The sequence below is a fragment of the Abramis brama genome (genome assembly GCF_963993115.1).
Source record: "Abramis brama genome assembly, chromosome: 3".
NCBI lineage: Eukaryota > Metazoa > Chordata > Actinopteri > Cypriniformes > Leuciscidae > Abramis > Abramis brama.
The window spans coordinates 62,149,582-62,172,702 of NC_139965.1; the positions used below are offsets into that span (position 1 = coordinate 62,149,582).

The following is a 23,121-nucleotide window of genomic DNA, read 5'->3' on the forward strand; positions in this document are numbered from 1 at the left end:
TATATTTAAAAAAAAAAAAAAAAAAATCATATTTAACACTTAAAATCTAGCTTCCGGCCAAACGCAGTCTACTTACGCCTAAGCGCAATTTACGCAACTTGTGACGTCAGACGTAGCGTAGTCGCATTACTCGCATAAGTTAAGTTTTAGACTAAAGGAGAATCCATATGTTTGTTTGGCCGGAAGCTAGTTATATTACTTTATAAAGTTTTAAAATATGGATATTTTTCATACACAAACGCTTTGCTTCAGAAGGCCTTTATAACCCCCCCGGAGCCTGTGGAGTTTGTTAATGATGTATAGATGCACTTTTATGATGGATAGATGCTCTTTTATCATGGATAGATGCACTTTTATCATGTATAGATGCTCTTTTATGATGGATAGATGCTCTTTTATGATAAAAACAGAAACAGCCATTCACTGCCATTATAAAGCTTGGAAGAGCCAGAACACACACACACACACACACACACACACACACACACACACACACATATATATATAATTTTTTTTTTTTTTTTTTAAATATAACTCAGATTGTATTCATCTGAAAGAAGAATGCTGGCTTGAGGGAGAGTAAATCATGGGCTAATTTAAATTTTTTGGGTGAACTACTCCTTTAACCAGAGGACCTGTCTTGGTAAAATAGGTTCACATGGTAGTTTGTTGGCCAACTTCAGTAGATGTTCTGGTGAACCCGTGACTAAAACCAGCATTAACCAACCTGGATCATGTTGAGTTAGGCCTGGTGGTATTTTCAGCAGGGAACTGTCAATATTTAATATAACGTGTATTTAATTATACATAAGTATAAATTATGCGTAAAATATTAATATACATTTTAAATGATTATGATTATGATTGTCCAGTGCGGAGGAATGTGATGCAGCTCAGCGCGGAGGAGAAGCGCGCGTTCGTGAACGCGCTGGACCAGGCCAAGCGCGCGACCCACCCGGACCTCGTGATCGCGACCCGCCGGTATCCCGAGATCTTCGGGCCGGACAACAACACGGTTCAGTTCGAGAACATCAGCATCTATAACCTGTTCGTGTGGTCCCACTATTACTCGGTCAGCAAGACGTTCCTCGGGCCCGCGCAGGACAGCTTCGGCGGGGTGGACTTCAGTCACGAGGGGCCCGGGTTCGTCACGTGGCACCGGTACCATTTACTGCAGCTCGAGCGGGACATGCAGGTACTGTTGATCATTTGCGTCATCTTGAACATTTTAATAATGTGTTGCGTAGAAAACTGAATGAGAAACTATTCAATTGTGTGGTAAAGTGGAAAAAGCTTAAGGACAAATAATAAATAAATAAAAAAACCTGTAAGATAAGAAATAAATAAATATTTATTAATATATTAAATGGATCAAAATAAATACAAATTTTGATTAACATATATATATATTATAAAAATTAACTAAATAATAAATAACATTTAACAGGAACAAAAAATACTTGTTTGATTTTAGATTTAGAATTTTTTAGAAGTTTGTTTATAAAAGAGAGGTGCTTTTTAAGTTTTAGGATGGGGACAATATTTGGAGGTCCATAGTCTATATTGAAAAGCCCTGATTTAGGGAAGCTTTGTTCCAAAAATCCTTCTTTACACACTTCCAACTGAAATCCTGTTTATGTTGGAATTCCCCTTTGGATCTGTTGCAAATGTGATTCCAGTGTTTATTTGATAAAGAATCTAATGATCTGTGATTGTAGATCGATACTCCAGATACTCATTATCCGTGAACCGTTATGTGATAATCAGGGTAATGGAAAGGAACACACAGATTCACCCTTTATGCGCGGAACATGTGATTAAGCGTGTGATTAAGTGTTTAACACACAGTCTCACACAAAGACTCGTCTGTCTCAGAGCCGGAGCCTCACAGCGCTTCATCACTGAAGGTTGTTCAAATGTCAAATTCTCCTTGTTTTTGAGAACTAGAACGAGATGGCATTGTGCTTCTGCTTCAGAATCAGGATGTAAATCTGGGCATAATTACTGTGATCTGACGGGTTTCTCAGATAATTACTGTGATCTGGCGGGTTTCTCTCAGATAATTACTGTGATCTGACGGGTTTCTCAGATAATTACTGTGATCTGACGGGTTTCTCTCAGATAATTACTGTGATCTGACGGGTTTCTCTCAGATAATTACTGTGATCTGACGGGTTTCTCAGATAATTACTGTGATCTGACGGGTTTCTCTCAGATAATGGGTTTCTCTCAGATAATTACTGTGATCTGACGGGTTTCTCTCAGATAATGGGTTTCTCTCAGATAATTACTGTGATCTGACGGGTTTCTCAGATAATTACTGTGATCTGACGGGTTTCTCTCAGATAATGGGTTTCTCTCAGATAATTACTGTGATCTGACGGGTTTCTCTCAGATAATTACTGTGATCTGGCGGGTTTCTCTCGGATAATTACTGTGATCTGACGGGTTTCTCAGATAATTACTGTGATCTGACGGGTTTCTCTCAGATAATTACTGTGATCTGACGGGTTTCTCTCAGATAATTACTGTGATCTGACGGGTTTCTCAGATAATTACTGTGATCTGGCGGGTTTCTCTCGGATAATTACTGTGATCTGACGGGTTTCTCAGATAATTACTGTGATCTGGCGGGTTTCTCTCAGATAATTACTGTGATCTGGCGGGTTTCTCTCGGATAATTACTGTGATCTGACGGGTTTCTCAGATAATTACTGTGATCTGACGGGTTTCTCTCAGATAATGGGTTTCTCTCAGATAATTATTGTGATCTGACGGGTTTCTCTCAGATAATTACTGTGATCTGACGGGTTTCTCTCAGATAATGGGTTTCTCTCAGATAATTACTGTGATCTGACGGGTTTCTCAGATAATTACTGTGATCTGGCGGGTTTCTCTCAGATAATTACTGTGATCTGACGGGTTTCTCAGATAATTACTGTGATCTGGCGGGTTTCTCTCAGATAATTACTGTGATCTGGCGGGTTTCTCTCAGATAATTACTGTGATCTGACGGGTTTCTCTCAGATAATGGGTTTCTCTCAGATAATTATTGTGATCTGACGGGTTTCTCTCAGATAATTACTGTGATCTGACGGGTTTCTCTCAGATAATGGGTTTCTCTCAGATAATTACTGTGATCTGGCTGGTTTCTCAGATAATTACTGTGATCTGACGGGTTTCTCTCAGATAATTACTGTGATCTGACGGGTTTCTCAGATAATTACTGTGATCTGACGGGTTTCTCTCAGATAATGGGTTTCTCTCAGATAATTACTGTGATCTGACGGGTTTCTCTCAGATAATTACTGTGATCTGGCGGGTTTCTCTCAGATAATTACTGTGATCTGACGGGTTTCTCAGATAATTACTGTGATCTGGCGGGTTTCTCTCAGATAATGGGTTTCTCTCAGATAATTACTGTGATCTGATGGGTTTCTCTCAGATAATTACTGTGATCTGACGGGTTTCTCTCAGATAATGGGTTTCTCTCAGATAATGGGTTTCTCTCAGATAATTACTGTGATCTGACGGGTTTCTCTCAGATAATTACTGTGATCTGACGGGTTTCTCTCAGATAATGGGTTTCTCTCAGATAATTATTGTGATCTGACGGGTTTCTCTCAGATAATTACTGTGATCTGACGGGTTTCTCTCAGATAATGGGTTTCTCTCAGATAATTACTGTGATCTGACGGGTTTCTCAGATAATTACTGTGATCTGGCGGGTTTCTCTCAGATAATTACTGTGATCTGACGGGTTTCTCAGATAATTACTGTGATCTGGCGGGTTTCTCTCAGATAATTACTGTGATCTGGCGGGTTTCTCTCAGATAATTACTGTGATCTGACGGGTTTCTCTCAGATAATGGGTTTCTCTCAGATAATTATTGTGATCTGACGGGTTTCTCTCAGATAATTACTGTGATCTGACGGGTTTCTCTCAGATAATGGGTTTCTCTCAGATAATTACTGTGATCTGGCTGGTTTCTCAGATAATTACTGTGATCTGACGGGTTTCTCTCAGATAATTACTGTGATCTGACGGGTTTCTCTCAGATAATGGGTTTCTCTCAGATAATTACTGTGATCTGGCTGGTTTCTCTCAGATAATTACTGTGATCTGACGGGTTTCTCAGATAATTACTGTGATCTGGCGGGTTTCTCTCAGATAATTACTGTGATCTGACGGGTTTCTCTCAGATAATTACTGTGATCTGACGGGTTTCTCAGATAATTACTGTGATCTGACGGGTTTCTCTCAGATAATGGGTTTCTCTCAGATAATTACTGTGATCTGGCGGGTTTCTCAGATAATTACTGTGATCTGGCGGGTTTCTCTCAGATAATTACTGTGATCTGGCGGGTTTCTCAGGTAATTACTGTGATCTGACGGGTGTCAGTGTGTATGTTTGAACTTTCAGTTTGTGTTTTGATTAATTCCTGTTCCCTTTCAAGGGAACTCGCCTTGCGTCGAGATTGACGCTATTGGAACGCTTCGTGTGAGGACGTCTTGAAGCACATGTAAAATTCTGTGTCTTCATTAGCGCTCTTTGTGAAATCTGTCCAGTTTTATTTGGTGTTGTCTGTCTTTATATCAGTTATATAAAGCTATGGCGAGCAAGCAGCAGTTTAGATCGTGTGTGCACCCCTGCCCGCGTTATTTAACGCGTAGGGACACACACGTTCTTTGTGTAGCTTGTTTGGGTGAGGAGCGTGCACAGTGAGCACTCGAGGTGCTGGCTGTGAACATTGTGGTGGCAGTGGCTCAGTAGTTCATGTAGGTTGTCTACAAACGGGAAGGTTGGTGGTTCAATCCCCGGATCCACCTGACCAAGTGTCGAGGTGTCCATGAGCAAGACATCTAACCCCAGTGTGTGTTTATGTTGCGAGCTCCGCTCATGCTCACCGGAAAGGCAAAGTCCGCTAAAAAAAAAAACGTGCCGACATGAAATTTCTCTGGACTTGTTTCTTTTTGCAATAGCACTACTGTGCTGTAACATGGTGTGTATAGCCATGGTGTGTATAGCTGTGCTGGGCAACACTAGTAAAATTACACGAATCACAATCCTCTCGTTCACTGGTCCTCTCCCTGCTCTGCTCATGCTCTGATAAAAATAGCTTTGTAGGACTATACTTTATTTTGACAATTGGTCAAAAATAAATCTGTTAAATCTGATTCTGCTGCATAGAACTGATTGAAGAATAATATATTGATATTTTATATTATTTTAATATAGGTACCAGTAGTAGCCTTTTCACCATTTGTATCACTCCGCTTGTCTGTGTTTGCGTCACTTGCATCATTAAGCCAGTAGGTGGCGACAAGTGACTGTCTTTATGGGTGAACAATTGAACTTTAAACTTAGTGCCAAAAACATTGATTAACTCAGGAAAGAAACAAGTTGCTGAAACCAATCTTTAATGCTAATATAAATTGCTCATTTGCCTCTGGACACAAAAAGATTGCACTGGTTTTTGATTGAAATGTAACATCTATGCAAAATAATCCTTGAAAGATTTCTCATTTAAGGCCATTCCTGTTTGGAATATGTGATTGTGTATTGTCAACAATAAGCAGAAACATTCTGCATCTCCATTTTGTAGTGGATCATTCATTGCAACATTTATCCTCATTCTCATTTTTAAGAATCTGTTATCTTGACAAATAATTTATGCTACTGCCCACTGACATGCTTTTAAAGCTATTGTTTATCCATTTTTTTGGCCTTTAAACACCTTAAAATGCACATATGTAGGTCTGAGAAATCCAAATTTTATCGGGGGAGCATGACCCCGAACCCCCCTAACTACCTCACATTTGAATACGCATGACTGTGTGGTGATGTGGGCTGGTGTGGCTGCAGTGCCAGGGCTGAATTCTTGAGCCAGTTTGCCCCTGCATATATACATTATACATTATTCTCTGTATCAAATCATTATTACCCAGCCCCTGATGTTTCGGGCTCATCCCCTGATGTTTTTAAAACCTAGAAACACCCCTGCAAATGCATATACAATATTTGTAACTTAAATAAGTAATAATCAAATAAAGAGACAATATATGAACATTTTAAAAGTCTTACAGTTACAACCGGCCCTTTGAGGGCAGCCATAATGCTGAAGTGGCCCTCAGTGAAAATGAGTTTGACACCCCTGTCCTAGAGGGTTGCTCAACTCAAGGTCTGTGGAAGGACCATTATCTTTCATTGCACATCAACCGTCTGGAGATGTTGGCTGTATTTCTTGCTCTAAAGAATTTCCTCACAGATCTTAGGGGACACCATGTTCTTGTCCACACAGACAACACATCGGTAGTCGCCTATATAAATCATCAAGGGGGTTTGCGCTCACGCCCACTATGCAAACTGGCACGCTAAATCCTCCTGTGGTCCCAGGGGAAGCTATTATCACTTACATCCCTGGGGCCCAGAATTTAGGAGCAGACATCCTGTCGAGACAGGGGCCGGGGCCGGGGAATGGAGGAGAGCACATATGGAGGGTGTTCGGCCAAGCACAAGTGGATCTGTTTGCGCCTCGAGAGACGTCTCACTGTCCACTTTGGTTCTCCCTCACACATCCAGCTCCTCTGGGACTGAATGCTATGGTACAGACGTGGCCGAGGCGACGTTTGTATGCTTTTCCCCCGATCGCTCTGCTCCCGGGAGTTCTGGAGAGAGTTCGCAGGGACCAGGTCCGCCTACTTCTTATTAGGCCTGTCGCGATAATTAAATAACCGTCTGATCGCGATTATTTGATCTAACCGCGATTGTTTCAGACAACCGCGATTATTGCGCTCTTTTATAGGCCTACGGCACAAGGGGGAGTCATGGACCAAAATAAATAGACAAGCACTAATAACGTTTTCCAGCAATATATTCAAAGTCATCTGAAGCCATTCCATAGCTTAATGTGAGGGACAGTAGTATACTTACATTGTTAAATTAAAGTTCACAAACTCGTCTGCAGCTGTCAGTCATTCCATTCAGCATTCAAACAGCGCGCGTCGTCCGGTTACGACAGGATACACGGTAAAACTTTCTCCAATGTGACATTGACGTTATAATGCTTGATCTGTAGATAAAGGGCTGTGGATTTGCATAAAATGACTTTATTTTGCTGGAGTTTTTTGCTGTTTCTAAATGACTCGCTCGCTACCGTGTGCCTACACAGCACAAGGACTATGAATTGGCATCAGACGCACAATAACTGGAGTTTAAAACTGTGAAGAAACAAATGATCAATAAACTGTTGGACTGATATACACTAGGATTTGTGCCCTCGACATTTCTTCGCTTTGTGCCGTGAACTTTTAAATGCGCACTTGTGCAGCGCTGCGAACCGTGACTCCATGTTGCATTAAGCACATCATTCTGCACCCGCGATGCGCATACGCGCTTTGTTCCGCTGTTTTGAAGCGTATCATATTATCATGGTTTGTGCACATTTGTTTTTATTAACATGTTTAGATTTTATTAAATTACTGTGCAGATGTTTTAAAAAATTACTTTTTGCTGCTGATTTATACATTCACTAAGTTTAATAAACAAATTGTCATAGCTATTGAATATATTTATTTAATATTTAAAGGTGTTAACTGTAATCTTACACTGCAAAATTATAACTTACAAAGGATTAAATTCATCACAATTATTTAATGAATGAAGCACAAAGCCCTAAAACAGACAATTAATCGGCATAATCGCCAAAGCCCTAACACAGACAATTAATCGTCAAAGCCCTAAAACTGACAATTAATCGGCATAACCGCAATTATTTTTTAGACAATTAATCGTCAGCCAAATTTCAAAATCGTGACAGGCCTACTTCTTATAGCCCCGCGCTGGCCGGGCAGAGTATGGTTCCCCGATCTTGTGTCTCTCCTCGACGGGCCTCCACTGGAGCTACCTATCAGGAGGGCCATTGTCCTTCAAGGCCTTTCCCTGGCCCCCTTTGAGCCAATAGAGGAGGTTCCAGACAAGTTCTTGACCTTGAAAGCTTTGTTCCTCCTCTCCATTTCTTCTCTTAAAAGAATAGGAGATTTGCAAGCACTGTTGGTTGCTCCCTCGTGCTTGGAATTTGCACCTGGCATGGTTAAAGTGTTCCTTCATCCTAGACCAGGCTATGTTTCTAAGGTCCCCACTAATGTGGTCAGACCTATTGTTCTGCAGGCCTTCTGTCCTCCTCCCTTCCAGAATTCGGACCATGAAAAGAATAATCTGCCCTGCCCAGACTGGGCGATAGATGCCTATGTCCACAGAGCTGCTCTGTGGCATAAAACTGAACAGTTGTTTGTGTGTTTCGGGTCCCCTAACAAGGGCTCCCCCACATCTAAGCAGAGAATGAGCAAGTGGGTGGTTGAGGCTATCTCACTTGCTTATGAGTTGGCCGGACAGCCTTCCCCTATGGCTGTTCGTTCTCACTCTACTAGGAGTATGGCGGCCTCCAAGGCCCTTATATCAGGAGTTTCTCTTCAAGACGTGTGTGATGCGGCAGGATGGTCCTCACCGCACACTTTTGTCAGATTTTACTCTTTGGACTTGGACTCTACACCAGGGTCTCAGGTGCTGTCGTCCTAGTGCTGCTCGCTTTGATTTCACACTGGACAAACACTCGTAGCTATGGTGGCGTTGGTATAGACGTTCCCATAGCGTCAATCTCGACACAACGCGAGTTCCCTGAAAGGGAACGCCTAGGTTACGACTGTAACCTCAGTTCCCTGAAGAGGAAACGAGCGTTGCGTCATCTTGCCATATCTCCTTCATGCCTGTCAGCGACTAATTCAGACTTTACGAAGCTGACGCTCTCTGTTTTCAAGCAGGCTTTATTGCTTCCTGGTTCGTGACGTCACCCGCATCTGACGTTCCGCCACACCATTGGACTGATTTTACATGTGCTTCAAGACAATCTCGACGCAACGCTCGTTCCCTCTTCAGGGAACCGAGGTTACAGTCGTAACCTAGGCGTTTTCCTTTGTTCTTTTCCCACCAGTCCTTCGTTTCTATGGTTACACTCGTTATCAGTTCAGTTGTATCACCTGTTTAGTCAATCTTCATCATCTGTATCACCTGTGTTCCGTTAATCAGTGTAATCTGTGTTTGTATTTAAGTTCTGTCTGTTCTGTCAGTCTTCGTCCAATCTCTGTTACATTTAGTGTGTGTTGCTACCTGTTCTGCTGTCCTGTGCTCAATTACAGTAAACCTTCGTTTTGGAAAATATATCCTTGTCTCCGTCTGCCTTCCTGCAACCACCTGTGACAATGGGTTTCTCTCAGATAATTACTGTGATCTGACGGGTTTCTCTCAGATAATTACTGTGATCTGGCGGGTTTCTCTCAGATAATTACTGTGATCTGGCGGGTTTCTCTCAGATAATGGGTTTCTCTCAGATAATTACTGTGATCTGGCGGGTTTCTCTCAGGACATGTTGGGAGATCCGAGCTTCGCGCTGCCATACTGGAACTTCGCGATCGGCGGGAGTGTGTGTGACGTCTGCACGGATGATCTGATGGGCGCGCGCAGCTCCTTCGACACCAACTCCATCAGCTCCAACTCCATCTTCTCACGCTGGAGGGTCGTGTGTGAGAGCGTGGAGGACTACGACACGCTGGGGACCATCTGCAACAGTGAGATCCCATCGCCAGGAGCATAACTATAACCATAACTATACTAGTGTTCAAACCAGGAACCATAACTATAACCATAACTATACTAGCGTTCACACGAGAAACCATAACTATAACCATAATACTAGCGTTCACACGAGAAACCATAACTATAACCATAATACTAGCGTTCACACGAGAAACCATAACTATAACCATAACTATACTAGTGTTCAAACCAGGAACCATAACTATAACCATAATACTAGCATTCACACGAAAAACCATAACTATAACCAAAACTATAATAGCGTTCACACCAAAAACTATAACCATAACTATATCAGCATTCACATCAGCTTTCTGTTTATTCTGCAGTTTTGTCGCCTGTCTCTTTAAATGTTTGCGCTCTTAAAGCAGGATGGATTCTTATTGGCTGTCAGTGTTTTTATCATTCATCAATCTAATAGTGTTTCCAATGATATCACTATAGTTGTGGTTAAATAATAATTTGTATTTAGAATGATTTTTAGAGTGATATCTTTATCTTTATAATGTGAACGAGCCTTTAGAGCTGTTACTGTAAGATTCTTTAGGATGTATATTAATTTTTTCCTAAATGTTTGACTGTTTCTTGTCATTCACAGTGAGACCTTCCCATAGCAGACCCTGAATGATTAATTACAATAACAATAATTGTCGCAGCATTTGAAACCTTTATTCCTGTTATTAATCTGTATTTTTGTCTGTTTACCAGCACAGGCTACAGGCAAAATTTGTTTTTATCTCCACTTCAGCAGCACTTATATACAATAAAACTTACAGTTTGATTCATATCCATATTCTGAAGGATTTTACTGAGGGGTTTGTTCATATCTGCCTGATTTATATAACATTTTACTCCTAAAAATGCGGTGAAAATATATATATTTTTGTCTGTTGACAGTATTTTCTAATTTATGGAGTGATAAAAAGAGAAATCCAAAATCCCCTCTATAAAAACCTTTAACTCTAATATGTCAACAAAATCAAACATAAATTTTGAATCTGGTTTTATCCAGTGTTCAGAAATGTGCTGGAAATGTATTCAAATTAGTGCATATTTGCATATTTAAACATAACATTTCACTTGTAACAAAAAACAGTCGTCTTAATGTACTGTGACTGAAGTCTTGCCTTGAAAAGAACATTATAATAAAAATTCAAGAAAGATTACAAATGCTAACTGTTTTTTTTATTACAAATTCTGCACAATACGACCAGCAACATTCATTTCATATTTACTTTAATCATAAACTTCTCTATATTGAGTGAATATTAAGGATATATCAGTATTTTTCTGTTTCTTGTGAAGTGTATGTGAACTATTAATATTGTTATTGTTATCAGTATTATTAACATCAGGCTGATTATTATTATCATTAATATTATTAGTAGTATTATTGTTATTATAATTATAATTATTTGTATTACTATTTTGTTAGTAATAATATTATCATTATCATCAATCTTATTATTATTGTTTATGAATATAATTTTGGTTTATTAATATTATTATAATTTTTTATTTATTTCTATTATTTTTATGAAGTACTATTGCTATGATCATTGTTATTAATATGAGTGTTATGGTTGTGTGAGGTTCGGAGAGCAGTCCGATCCGCAGGAATCCTGGCGGTAACGTTGCGCGTCCGATGGTGCAGCGGCTGCCGGAGCCTCAGGATGTGGCGTCGTGTTTAGAGCTCAACGCCTTCGACTCGCCACCCTTCTACTCCACCTCGTCTGGCAGCTTCAGGAACAGCATCGAGGGTGAGACGCACACAGTCAACTCTAGTGAACTCTAGTTGACTCTGGTGAACTTTAGTGAACTCTAGTTGACTCTGGTGAACTTTAGCGAACTCTAGTGAACTCTAGTTGACTAGTGAACTCTAGTGAACTCTAGTGAACTAGTTGACTCTATTGAACTTTAGCTGACTCTAGTGAACTCTACTTGACTCTAGTGAACTCTAGTTGACTCTAGTGAACTCTAGTCCAGGTCCTGTGTGTGTGTGTGTGTGTGTGTGTTAGTCTTGTTAGGGTACAGCGCTCCTGAGGGGAACTATGACCCTGCGGTGCGCAGTCTGCATAACCTGAACTCTAGTTAACTCTAGTGAACTCTAGGTGTGGTGTTGTCTTGTTAGGGTACAGCGCTCCTGAGGGGAACTATGACCCTGCGGTGCGCAGTCTGCATAACCTGGCTCATCTGTTCCTGAACGGGACGGGTGGTCAGACTCATCTCTCGCCCAACGACCCCGTGTTCCTGCTGCTGCACACCTTCACTGACGCCATCTTTGACGAGTGGCTGCGCAGACACAGTCCAGGTGAGGCCCTTTGTCACTGTTAGTCGTGGAGGATTGGCTAGAGGTTAACGTGTGTGTGTGTGTGTTATCTCCAGACGCCTCCGTCTATCCGCTGGAAAACACCCCCATCGGCCACAACAGGGAGTTTAACATGGTGCCCTTCTGGCCGCCGGTGACCAACGCAGAGATGTTCCTCACAGCGCCGGAAAACCTGGGATACTCCTATGAGATTGAGTGGCCAGGTCAGCTTCATTATTATTATTATTTATGATCATCATTATTATTATTGTTTATGATTATTTATTTATATATTATATATGATGATGATGATTATTATTATTATTATTATTATTATTTATGATCAGTCAACTTTAGTGAACTCTAGTAAACTCTAGTACACTCTAGTTGACTAGTGAACTCTAGCTGACTTGTGTACTTTGGTGAACTAGTTGACTAGTGAACTCTAGTTGACTCATGTGCTTTGGTGAACTAGTTGACTAGTGAACTCTAGTTGACTCAAGTGAACAGTAGTTGACTAGTGAACTCTAATGATTAGTGAACTCTAGTTGACTCTAGTAAACTCTAGTTGACTAGTGAACTCTAGTTGACTCTAGTAAACTCTAGTTGACTAGTGAACTCTAGTTGACTCTAGTTGACTAGTGAACTCTAGTTGACTCTAGTTGACTAGTGAACTCTAGTTGACTCTAGTTGACTCTAGTAAACTCTAGTTGACTCTAGTTGACTAGTGAACTCTAGTTGACTCTAGTGAACTCTAGTTGACTCATGTGCTTTGGTGAACTAGTTGACTAGTGAACTCTAGTTGACTCAAGTGAACTCTAGTTGACTAGTGAACTCTAGTTGACTCTAGTAAACTCTAGTTGACTAGTGAACTCTAGTTGACTCTAGTAAACTCTAGTTGACTAGTGAACTCTAGTTGACTCTAGTTGACTAGTGAACTCTAGTTGACTCTAGTAAACTCTAGTTGACTAGTTGACTAGTGAACTCTAGTTGACTGTAGTAAACTCTAGTTGATTAGTGAACTCTAGTTAACTCTAGTAAACTCTAGTTGACTAGTTGACTAGTGAACTCTAGTTGACTGTAGTAAACTCTAGTTGATTAGTGAACTCTAGTTGACTCTAGTAAACTCTAGTTGACTAGTTGACTAGTGAACTCTAGTTGACTCTAGTTGACTGTAGTAAACTCTAGTTGATTAGTGAACTCTAGTTAACTCTAGTAAACTCTAGTTGACTCTAGTAAACTCTAGTTGACTCTAGTTGACTAGTGAACTCTAGTTGACTCTAGTAAACTCTAGTTGACTCATGTGCTTTGGTGAACTAGTTGACTAGTGAACTCTATTTGACTCAAGTGAACTCTAGTTGACTCAAGTGAACTCTAGTTGACTAGTGAACTCTAGTTGACCCTAGTAAACTCCAGTTGACTCTAGTTAACTCTAGTTGACTCGAGTGAACTTTAGTGAACTCTAGTTGACTCTAATGAACTCAAGAAAATTTTAGTGAACTCTGTTTGACTCGAGTGAACTTCAGTGAACTCTAGTACACTTTAGTGAACTCTAGTTGACTAGTGATCTCTAGTGAACTTTGGCGAAACTTAACTCTATTTGACTATAGTGAACTCTAGTAAACTTTAGTGAACTCTAGTTAACTCTAGTGAACTTTAACTCTAGTTGACTCTAGTACACTTTAGTGAACTCTAGTTGGCTCTAGTAAACTTTAGTGAACTCTAGTTAACTCGTAAAATTTGGTGAACTAGTTGACTCGAGTGAACTAGATGACTATAGTGAACTCTAGTTGACTCTAGTAAACTTTAGTGAACTCTAGTTAACTCGTAAAATTTGGTGAACTAGTTGACTCGAGTGAACTCTAGTTGACTCTAGTAAACTTTAGTGAACTCTAGTTGACTCATAAACTTTAGTTAACTCAAGTGAACTCTAGGTGACTAGTGAAATAGATGACTCTAGTGAAATAGATGACTCTAGTGAACTCAAATGAACTTTAGTGAACTCTAGTGAACTTTAGTGAACTCTAGTGAACTAGATGACTAGTGAACTCTAGTTGACTAGTGGACTAGTGAACTCTAGTGAACTAGTGAACTAGTTGACTAATGAACTCTAATCAACTCTGCTGAACTCAAATAAACTTTAGTGAACTAGTGAACTCTAGTGAACTCTAGTTGACTCAAATAAACTTTGGTGAACTCTAGTTGACTTGAGTGAACTCTAGTTGACTAGTGAACTCTAATCAACTCTAGTGAACTCAAATAAACTTTAATCAACTCTAGTGAACTCAAATAAACTTTAATGAACTCTAGTGAACTAGATGACTCTAGTGAACTCTAGTTGACTCTAGTGAACTCTAGTTGACTCTAGTGAACTAAAATAAACTTTGATGAACTCTAGTTGACTCGAGTGAACTCTAGTTGACTCTAGTGAACTCTAGTGAACACTGAAGTCTAAAATGCTGTTGATGTGTGATTGTCTCATTTTCAGCTCGTCCTCTCACACTGACCCAGATCATCACCGTAACCGTGGTTGCCGCCCTCATCGCTGTGGCGATTATTTTCGCCACCACCACGTGTGTCATGAGGTCGCGCTCCTATAGGACGGAGGGTCGGCAACCGTTGCTTGGAGACCATTATCAGCGCTATGACGACCACAACAAAACACAGTCTGTAGTGTAAACACTGATAATATGATCTCAAACAGGTACAAGCCTTTACTATGACAAACAGAAGATGACACTCATAAAACTACATGATATCACTGAAATAATGTGAAATAATCACAACAACTTCCATTAAAGCTATTTACAAAATATATTTGGACATTATTTAATAGTTTATTGTGAATACTTTAAAGTATCATACTAATAAGACTGAAATAAACCACTAACAAACTGAAGTGTAGCGAGTCTTTGTGGTGTTTCTTCATTCCACCGCTAGATGGCGCTGCTGCTTCACCAGGTGAAAATGTTCACAGCAAATGCATGAATACACATTTAACTGAGCGACTTTTGCAAAACATAACTGGCAAAAACATTTGCAAAAAATAACATTATTTAAAGGTTGTCGCTTAGAATATTTCAGCTTAATCTGTGTCATCATAATAAAAATATAAAGCAATAATAATCAGTTTAAAGTAATGCAGTTGTTTGGTGTTTCTTAATTTCACCACTGGATGGCGCTGCTGTTTCACTGCTCTTCAACAGGTGATATATTAGTCTGTGTTGAAATATTCTAGTGAAAATTACAATCAGTCTGAGCTCACATTACAGTGTTTACTCACATTAAAGAGAAAGAAAGTAGTTTGCACCCATTTTATGTTGTTGGTGTATGTATGTTGAGAAAAGTGTCTAAATAATGCGAAAGAGCGCTCTGCGCATGCGCCGGTTGATGACGAGCATGAGGGCGGGTGTCACCTGTTGTGTGCGCGCGCACCCGTCAGTCAGTCCTACACCCATTCATATCAGATCAGACCCGACTCCGAGTCTGTGCACGGAAACCCCGCAGTTTGATCTCATTCCCGGAATAACCGCGTTTCTGACACCCGTGAGCTCTGGGCGCTGCTTCTCCGCGGGCGTGACGTCATGCTGCGGTGGATCGATCACCTGCGGCTCTGAGTTATCGATGATGAAGATGGAGGAGTTGCCGGACTTCAGAGATGTGGAGAATAAACTGGGCCGGAAAGTTCCGGAGAGTTTGACCCGCTCGTGCACGAGCGAAACTGCGATCCGATGCTCGGAAATGCACGCGCGCGCGGAAGATCTACACACACTCAACAACAAGATCCGGTTCCTCAGACAGCAGATGGTGAGTCGGTTCTGTGGAGAGAAAGAGTCGGATCTTCAGACTCGCGGTGTTTGTTCTGTTTAATCTTCATATCATCGTCAGCAGCAGCAGCCATTTATAATGCGTTTATAACGCTCTGTGAGCGGAAAGCAATGAGATGTGAATCAGATTCATAAGGATTCTGAATAATTAACCTCAGATATTGATTCACATGAACACCTTTAACAGAGTTCAGACAAACTTCTCCAGGAGTGAACACGAGAAAAATACGGCTGTATTCATGTCATGTTAGGTTTTGGTTTAATCTGTGATGATTGTCACGTATGTGTATTAATTGACTCGCTGTCGTGTTCGTGTCGTGGTCACGTGGTCCGAGTCTCCGGATGATCTGAGGTGTGTGTGTGTGTGTGTGTGTGTGTGTGTGTGTGATGAACAGATGGTTGATCCGCGCGCCTGCTGTTCTTCTGTGATTCACTCCTGCACAAACACACCAGACTCAACAAAACCAGTGGTGTTGCTTCAGACTTTCAGAACTTGCAAAATGAGCATTTCTCATTTTCTATTAATTATAGTTATAGTTGCACTTTATAATAATGGCACAGACGGTTTGGTGTGTGTGTGTGTGTGTGTGTGTGTGTGTGTGTGTGTGTGAGTGAGAGAGAGGTTGAGGCCTACACGAACATAAGAGCCGCCATGAAGGACAGGAGGGGCATTTACAGGTCAACACACACACACACACACACACACACACACACAAGATCATCAGACTGGAAGTGTGTCAGTATTGATGAGAGCATCTGATGTTGTGTGTGTGTGTGTGTGTTTCCACTGAAGTTTCTGCTGTTGTGCGGGTTTGAACTGAGTGACGGTTCATGAACCACTGAACTGAAACACAGATCAACTGTACAGACAGAGAGTGTGTGTGTGTGTGTGTGTGTGTGTGTGTGTGTGTGTGTGTCAGACAGCTGTTGCTGTGGAGAACAGTGGCAGTATTATGGTCTGTGAGTGAATCATTCATGATTGATCAGGGTGTGTGTTTCAGTGGCTTGTGTTCCTGTTCCACACAAACCTTATGCAAACGAGTGTGTGTGTGTGTGTGTTCGTGTTCCTACAGCTCAAACCTTGTGTGTGTCTGTGTGTGTTTCTACAGCTCAAACCTTGTGTGTGTGTGTGTGTGTGTGTTTCTACAGCTCAAACCTTGTGTGTGTGTGTGTGTGTGTGTGTGTGTGTGTGTGTTTCTACAGCTGAAACCTCGTGTGTGTGTGTTTCTACAGCTCAAACCTCGTGTGTGTGTGTGTGTGTGTGTGTGTGTTTCTACAGCTCAAACCTCGTGTGTGTGTGTGTGTGTGTGTGTTTCTACAGCTGAAACCTCGTGTGTGTGTGTGTGTGTGTGTGTTTCTACAGCTCAAACCTTGTGTGTGTGTGTGTGTTTCTACAGCTGAAACCTCGTGTGTGTGTGTTTCTACAGCTCAAACCTCGTGTGTGTGTGTTTCTACAGCTCAAACCTCGTGTGTGTGTGTGTGTGTGTGTTTCTACAGCTCAAACCTCGTGTGTGTGTGTTTCTACAGCTCAAACCTCGTGTGTGTGTGTTTCTACAGCTGAAACCTTGTGTGTGTGTGTGTGTGTGTGTGTCTGTGTGTGTTTCTACAGCTCAAACCTTGTGTGTGTCTGTGTGTGTTTCTACAGCTCAAACCTTGTGTGTGTGTGTGTGTGTGTTTCTACAGCTCAAACCTTGTGTGTGTGTGTGTGTGTGTGTGTGTGTGTTTCTACAGCTGAAACCTCGTGTGTGTGTGTGTGTGTGTTTCTACAGCTGAAACCTCGTGTGTGTGTGTTTCTACAGCTCAAACCTCGTGTGTGTGTGTGTGTGTGTGTGTGTGTGTTTCTACAGCTCAAACCTCGTGTGTGTGTGTGTGTGTGTGTGTGTTTCTACAGCTGAAACCTCGTGTGTGTGTGTGTGTGTGTGTGTTTCTACAGCTCAAACCTTGTGTGTGTGTGTGTGTTTCTACAGCTGAAACCTCGTGTGTGTGTGTTTCTACAGCTCAAACCTCGTGTGTGTGTGTTTCTACAGCTCAAACCTCGTGTGTGTGTGTGTGTGTGTGTTTCTACAGCTCAAACCTCGTGTGTGTGTGTTTCTACAGCTGAAACCTTGTGTGTGTGTGTGTGTGTGTGTGTGTGTGTGTGTTTCTACAGCTGAAACCTCGTGTGTGTGTGTTTCTACAGCTCAAACCTCGTGTGTGTGTGTGTGTTTCTACAGCTGAAACCTCGTGTGTGTGTGTGTTTCTACAGCTCAAACCTTGTGTGTGTGTGTGTGTTTCTACAGCTCAAACCTTGTGTGTGTGTGTGTGTGTGTGTTTCTACAGCTCAAACCTCGTGTGTGTGTGTGTGTGTGTGTGTGTTTCTACAGCTGAAACCTCGTGTGTGTGTGTTTCTACAGCTCAAACCTCGTGTGTGTGTGTGTGTGTGTGTGTGTTTCTACAGCTCAAACCTCGTGTGTGTGTGTGTGTTTCTACAGCTGAAACCTCGTGTGTGTGTGTGTGTGTGTGTGTGTGTGTGTTTCTACAGCTGAAACCTCGTGTGTGTGTGTGTGTGTGTTTCTACAGCTCAAACCTTGTGTGTGTGTGTGTGTGTTTCTACAGCTCAAACCTCGTGTGTGTGTTTCTACAGCTCAAACCTCGTGTGTGTGTGTGTGTTTCTACAGCTCAAACCTCGTGTGTGTTTCTACAGCTCAAACCTTGTGTGTGTGTGTGTGTGTGTGTGTTTCTACAGCTCAAACCTCATGTGTGTGTTTCTACAGCTCAAACCTCGTGTGTGTGTGTGTTTCTGCTGCTTTATTCTGCTGAAGGTTTCTCCTGTGTTTACTGTCTGATGGCGAAAGAAGCGTCTTGAACTGGTTCAGTGTGTAATATTATATTAGTTTGACTCTTTTGAGTTTCAAAGTTTCAGTCAAAGCTAAACTACAGTGTTATTTCTTTACTGGCTTTAGTGCTTTATATGACATGACCGATCAGCTGAATCAACAGCTCGTGTGTTTGAACACAGACATCATTTCATTCCTCCGTTTAAAACTAAATTTAACACGATTCTGCTAAAAAAATGAAGTGAACGGGCATGTTGAAGGTTTAAATGTATTATCTCCTTCAGTTGAGAAGCTTCAGATGCGACTGTTCAACATGATGGTTTTGAATTGCTTGAAATATGATTGGAATCACAAAAAAGTAAAATACAGTTCAATGTCTGCAAGTCTGTCATATCGGCTACATAACATTATCATGAGATCATCATAATTGTGTGTTTGGGATGTGGCTTTTAATGGTGAGACTTGTTTTTGTAATCAGGCTCTCAAAAATTATATAAAAAAATTTGTATTTAGATTTATCGGCCAATATATCGGTTATCGGCTTTCAAATATAAAGAATTATCGGTTAACGGTATCAGCCAAAATGTTCATATCGGTGCATCCCTAATTATTTGGATTACTGTAACAGAAATGTAAAATAGATAGATAATAGAAATCATAATCATATATTCATAAGTTTGTGGATGTGTTTCCTGAACGCAGGCTCATCTCCGCTCTATAGACGTTAAACTGATGCATCAGCTGCTGTCAATCAACGAGGGGGTGGAGTCTATGCGCTGGCTGATGGAGGAGCGAGGGGGCGTGGCCAGCCGGGACGGCAGCTTGACTGGCAGCTCCTTCAGCCTATCAGACAGCCAGTCCCAGCAAGACAGCGACGGATTGGACGGGATCTCGGTGGGCAGTTACCTGGACACACTGGGAGAGGACGATCCCGATCCCGACGGATCCGTCACTGAGGAGACGTTTACGAAATCTGCCCTGCGCCCTCGTGTGGAGAGCGACGAGTACTACTGCTTCGGATAACCTAAACTCCACGAGTACCACTGCTTCGGATAACCTAAACTCCACGAGTACCACTGCTTCCCCCCACTCCTACGTAAGAGTAGCGAACCCCGCCCACGACTGGTGACGATCTGCACTAGATGCCCTGAGTGAAGCAGCAGTCCAACATTATAAACTAATCCATACCTGCTCTATCTCCATGCAGCAGAGATATATATATATATGTTCTGGCTCTGTGGGCATCCTAATACAGTTCACACACAAGCACCTATACAACAGTTTATAGATTAACATGATGGTACATGCTAGTCCATGAGATGAATCAACATAACTCCACAACAACCAAGTTACATTACTTTACATTACAACCACTTACCCTCAGAAACGTCCATGTACAGTCTAACAGTTGCAAACTCTTCCTGATCTCTCCGTCTGTGTCTGACTCCGGTTCAAACATGCGAGTCTGCACTCGCTACTGGGTATTATTGACATTTTGACTGAGAAATTCGGCTGTTATGTTGTTCCAGTATTCGACGCTCATGTAAAGGCTCCGCCCTCTTCTGAACGGAGGCGGAGCTGCAGCTCATTTACATTTAAAGGGACACACACAAAAACCCTCACACCCAAAAAGGGGCAAATTTGACAAGCTATAATAAAACATCTGGGTGGTATTTTGAGCTGAAACTTCACAGACACATTCGGAGGACATCAGAGATTTATATCATGTGAAAATGGGCATAATAGTTCACCTTTAAAGAGATTACGCCTCTCGATCCGCATGTCAGGAAAAGTTTGCAGTCTTACGAACTGATTTAGGAAATCCTAATTGTTCACCAGTTTCCTTCTGTAAGTCCTCGATGTTTTAGGTGCAGAAACACGAAACCACACCGATCCTTCAACCAGATCGCAAACTAGGAGAATCTTTTCAGCCATTTGTTCTAAATGTTTGTTTCCCGAACAGATGAAACAAACACTGATGCGTTCGCACACATTCAGTTCTCAGTCCAGTTTGAATCTGGTTGTGTTTAAACAGTTCGGTTTGAATCTGGTTCTCGTTCCGATTTGAATCTGGTTCGGTTTAAACACAGTTCGGTTTGAATCTGGTTCTCGGTCCGATTTGAATCCGGTTCTGTTTAAACACAGTTCGGTTTGAATCTGGTTCTCGGTCCGATTTGAATCCGGTTCGGTTTGAATCTGGTTCTCGGTCCGATTTGAATCCGGTTCGGTTTAAACACAGTTCGATTTGAATCCGGTTCTCAGTCCGGTCTTAATCCGGTTGTGTTTAAACACAGTTTGGTTTGAATCCGGTTCTTAGTCTGGTTTGAATCAAGTCACCTTCATTTATGTAGAGTATTTAACAATATAGATTGTTCAAAGCAGCTTAGCAGTGATAATAAGAAATTAAAGTAACAGAGATCGGTTAAAATAAAAAATAAAAATAAAACGGGAAAATGAACAATCCAAACTGAATTAGTTGTGATTCATGAATGCGTTAGAATACAGACCAAGGTTCGTCCCTTTTTTAAAGAAGACTCTACAGATTATTGCGTATGTGGAAGCACTTCAAAAAACGAAAGTGTAAAAAAGCAATTGTACTGAAATAAACACCTTTTATTTTATACAATTATATATTTAACAAATTGATTTGGACTCTAAACTTTCTAGAAAATCAAATATGTCTAACCAAGATCACATTATTTTATTTAGGTGCTTTACCAAACATCAGCGTTCAATGCGTTCTCCTGTCACAAAAATTCTGTATTATTAATTTTAAGGCCAGACAAGTAGTGTGTTGAGGGTTGGTTTGTAGGGAAGTTCTACACGCCTGCGCACACACACTCAAGCGCACATAGACTGAACTCATAATGCGCATGTGCGCCATCGGCGCTCTCACTGGTTCGCGTTTTTGAGGTTTGCGCAGAGAGAACTTAGAGTTTTCTGTTAAAACGGTGTCGTGTTAGCGGCCCCTAAGTTAATAACTAATGATCGTTGCGTCGGAAGTGAATCAATCAAAACTAACTTTAGCTGGACAGTAACTTTATTCTAGAGCTGCTGTAAAGCCAAAACAATCTCTGTTACTGTAATCTCCTATTATGAATGTAAAGCTGCTTTGGAACAATCTATATTGTTAAAAGCGCTGTATAAATGAAGATGACTTGAAGTGACAATATCACTTCTATCACTAAACAGTGGCGATAACAGCGCAGTGAATGAGAAACATGGCTCCGCCCACTAGGGGGAGGAGCCTGCCGAAAGATAATAGCAGGTGTCCAATTGACTCTTGTCGGCCATAGCAACAGTAACTAAAGGGGGCGGGGCTTTGTGAACGGTCAATTGCAAAACTGGATGAATTATGAATGTTTCAGCTTTCACATTATACCTATTGTATGTTGATTACTAAAATAAGGCAAACATAACTCAAGTAAAGCACTCCTGCGTGAAGCGTCTTCGGTCTTTGTGCTGAATTTCCAAACGAAAATCAAAAGTTTGATAGAGAATTTAATAATAATAATAATAATATTTTTTTATCAAGACAACACGTTTCTTTCCAGTGGATGCACGTGTTGATAAGTGATGTGCGCTAACAGTCAGTTTTGATATCATGTGGACTTTAGGATGTAATGCATGTTATTGATGACCACAGTTGCCCAGTAAAGGTGAAGAACTGCTGACCCGTAAGATGTACTGAAGTCACTTCTGTCTGAACACATTCACACACACACTCACGCTGTGTTAAACGCTGGAGCGCACATGCTAATGCTAATGCTAGCGCGGTTTGCGTCTGAAGCTCTGACTCGGTTCTGTGACTCGGTTCTGTGATGTTCTGATCTGCTTCTCTCAGGATTCGACTCTTCACTGCAATAATGAGATTGTTCTTACTTGAATCTGACATTTTCACATGAATTTAGTGTTTATTTTAACAGTTTTGATACAGTGATGTCACAGCTATTATTATCCGTTTGTTGATCTGTTTGTGACTGTAGTTTGTGCTGCTAATTTGCTTTATATTGATTTTTTTTCGTGCTTGATTGATTGATCCTAATTTATTTTTTTTTATTTTTTAACTTTGATAATGAGGAAATGTAATAATACATTGACTTGTTTCTTTTGTCTCTTGAAACAAAGAAAAATAAATAATTATTTTAATGAAATGTTTCTTTCCTGATCAGGGATAATTTTCACACAACTTTTATGGCTCCTAGAATATTTTGTTGAATGAATATCTGAACATGCAATATATCAAAAGAAAGAACCGATCCTTTGCTTTAAACAACAACAACAACTCTCTCTCTCTCTCTCTCTCTCTCTCTCTCTCTCTCTCTCTCTCTCTCTCTCTCTCTCTCTCTCTCTCTCTCTCTCTCTCTCTCTCACTCACTCAAAATTCAAATTCAAAGGGGCTTTATTGGCATGAAAGTTTTTGAAACAATGTTGCCAAAGCATAATATACAAATAAAATATATATGTAATATATACAAACATAATAAAACAGTTATATGAACAATAAAATAAAAATT

General features: G+C 40.9%; 2 protein-coding genes across 2 annotated transcripts in view; both read left to right on the forward strand.

Moving 5' to 3' along the window:
- The window catches only part of LOC311079386 (5,6-dihydroxyindole-2-carboxylic acid oxidase-like), a 15,670-nt gene extending 810 nt beyond the window's left edge, over nucleotides 1-14,860 (forward strand). Inside the window, exons 2-7 of the mRNA XM_084108775.1 lie at nucleotides 873-1,195; nucleotides 9,421-9,625; nucleotides 11,246-11,413; nucleotides 11,785-11,964; nucleotides 12,039-12,185; nucleotides 14,450-14,860. Of these exons, the coding sequence (XP_083964901.1) occupies nucleotides 873-1,195; nucleotides 9,421-9,625; nucleotides 11,246-11,413; nucleotides 11,785-11,964; nucleotides 12,039-12,185; nucleotides 14,450-14,640 (1,214 nt within the window). The 3' untranslated portion in view covers nucleotides 14,641-14,860. The remainder of the gene's footprint in view (nucleotides 1-872; nucleotides 1,196-9,420; nucleotides 9,626-11,245; nucleotides 11,414-11,784; nucleotides 11,965-12,038; nucleotides 12,186-14,449) is intronic.
- A 458-nt stretch (nucleotides 14,861-15,318) lies between these two features.
- lurap1l (leucine rich adaptor protein 1 like) lies at nucleotides 15,319-19,665 on the forward strand (the record flags this gene model as incomplete). The annotated part of the gene is made up of 2 exons (XM_084108780.1): nucleotides 15,319-15,768; nucleotides 19,307-19,665. The coding sequence occupies 2 exons, from the start codon at nucleotides 15,319-15,321 to the stop codon at nucleotides 19,625-19,627; spliced, it is 771 nt and encodes a 256-aa protein (XP_083964906.1). The 3' UTR covers nucleotides 19,628-19,665.
- Nucleotides 19,666-23,121: the final 3,456 nt, after the last annotated feature.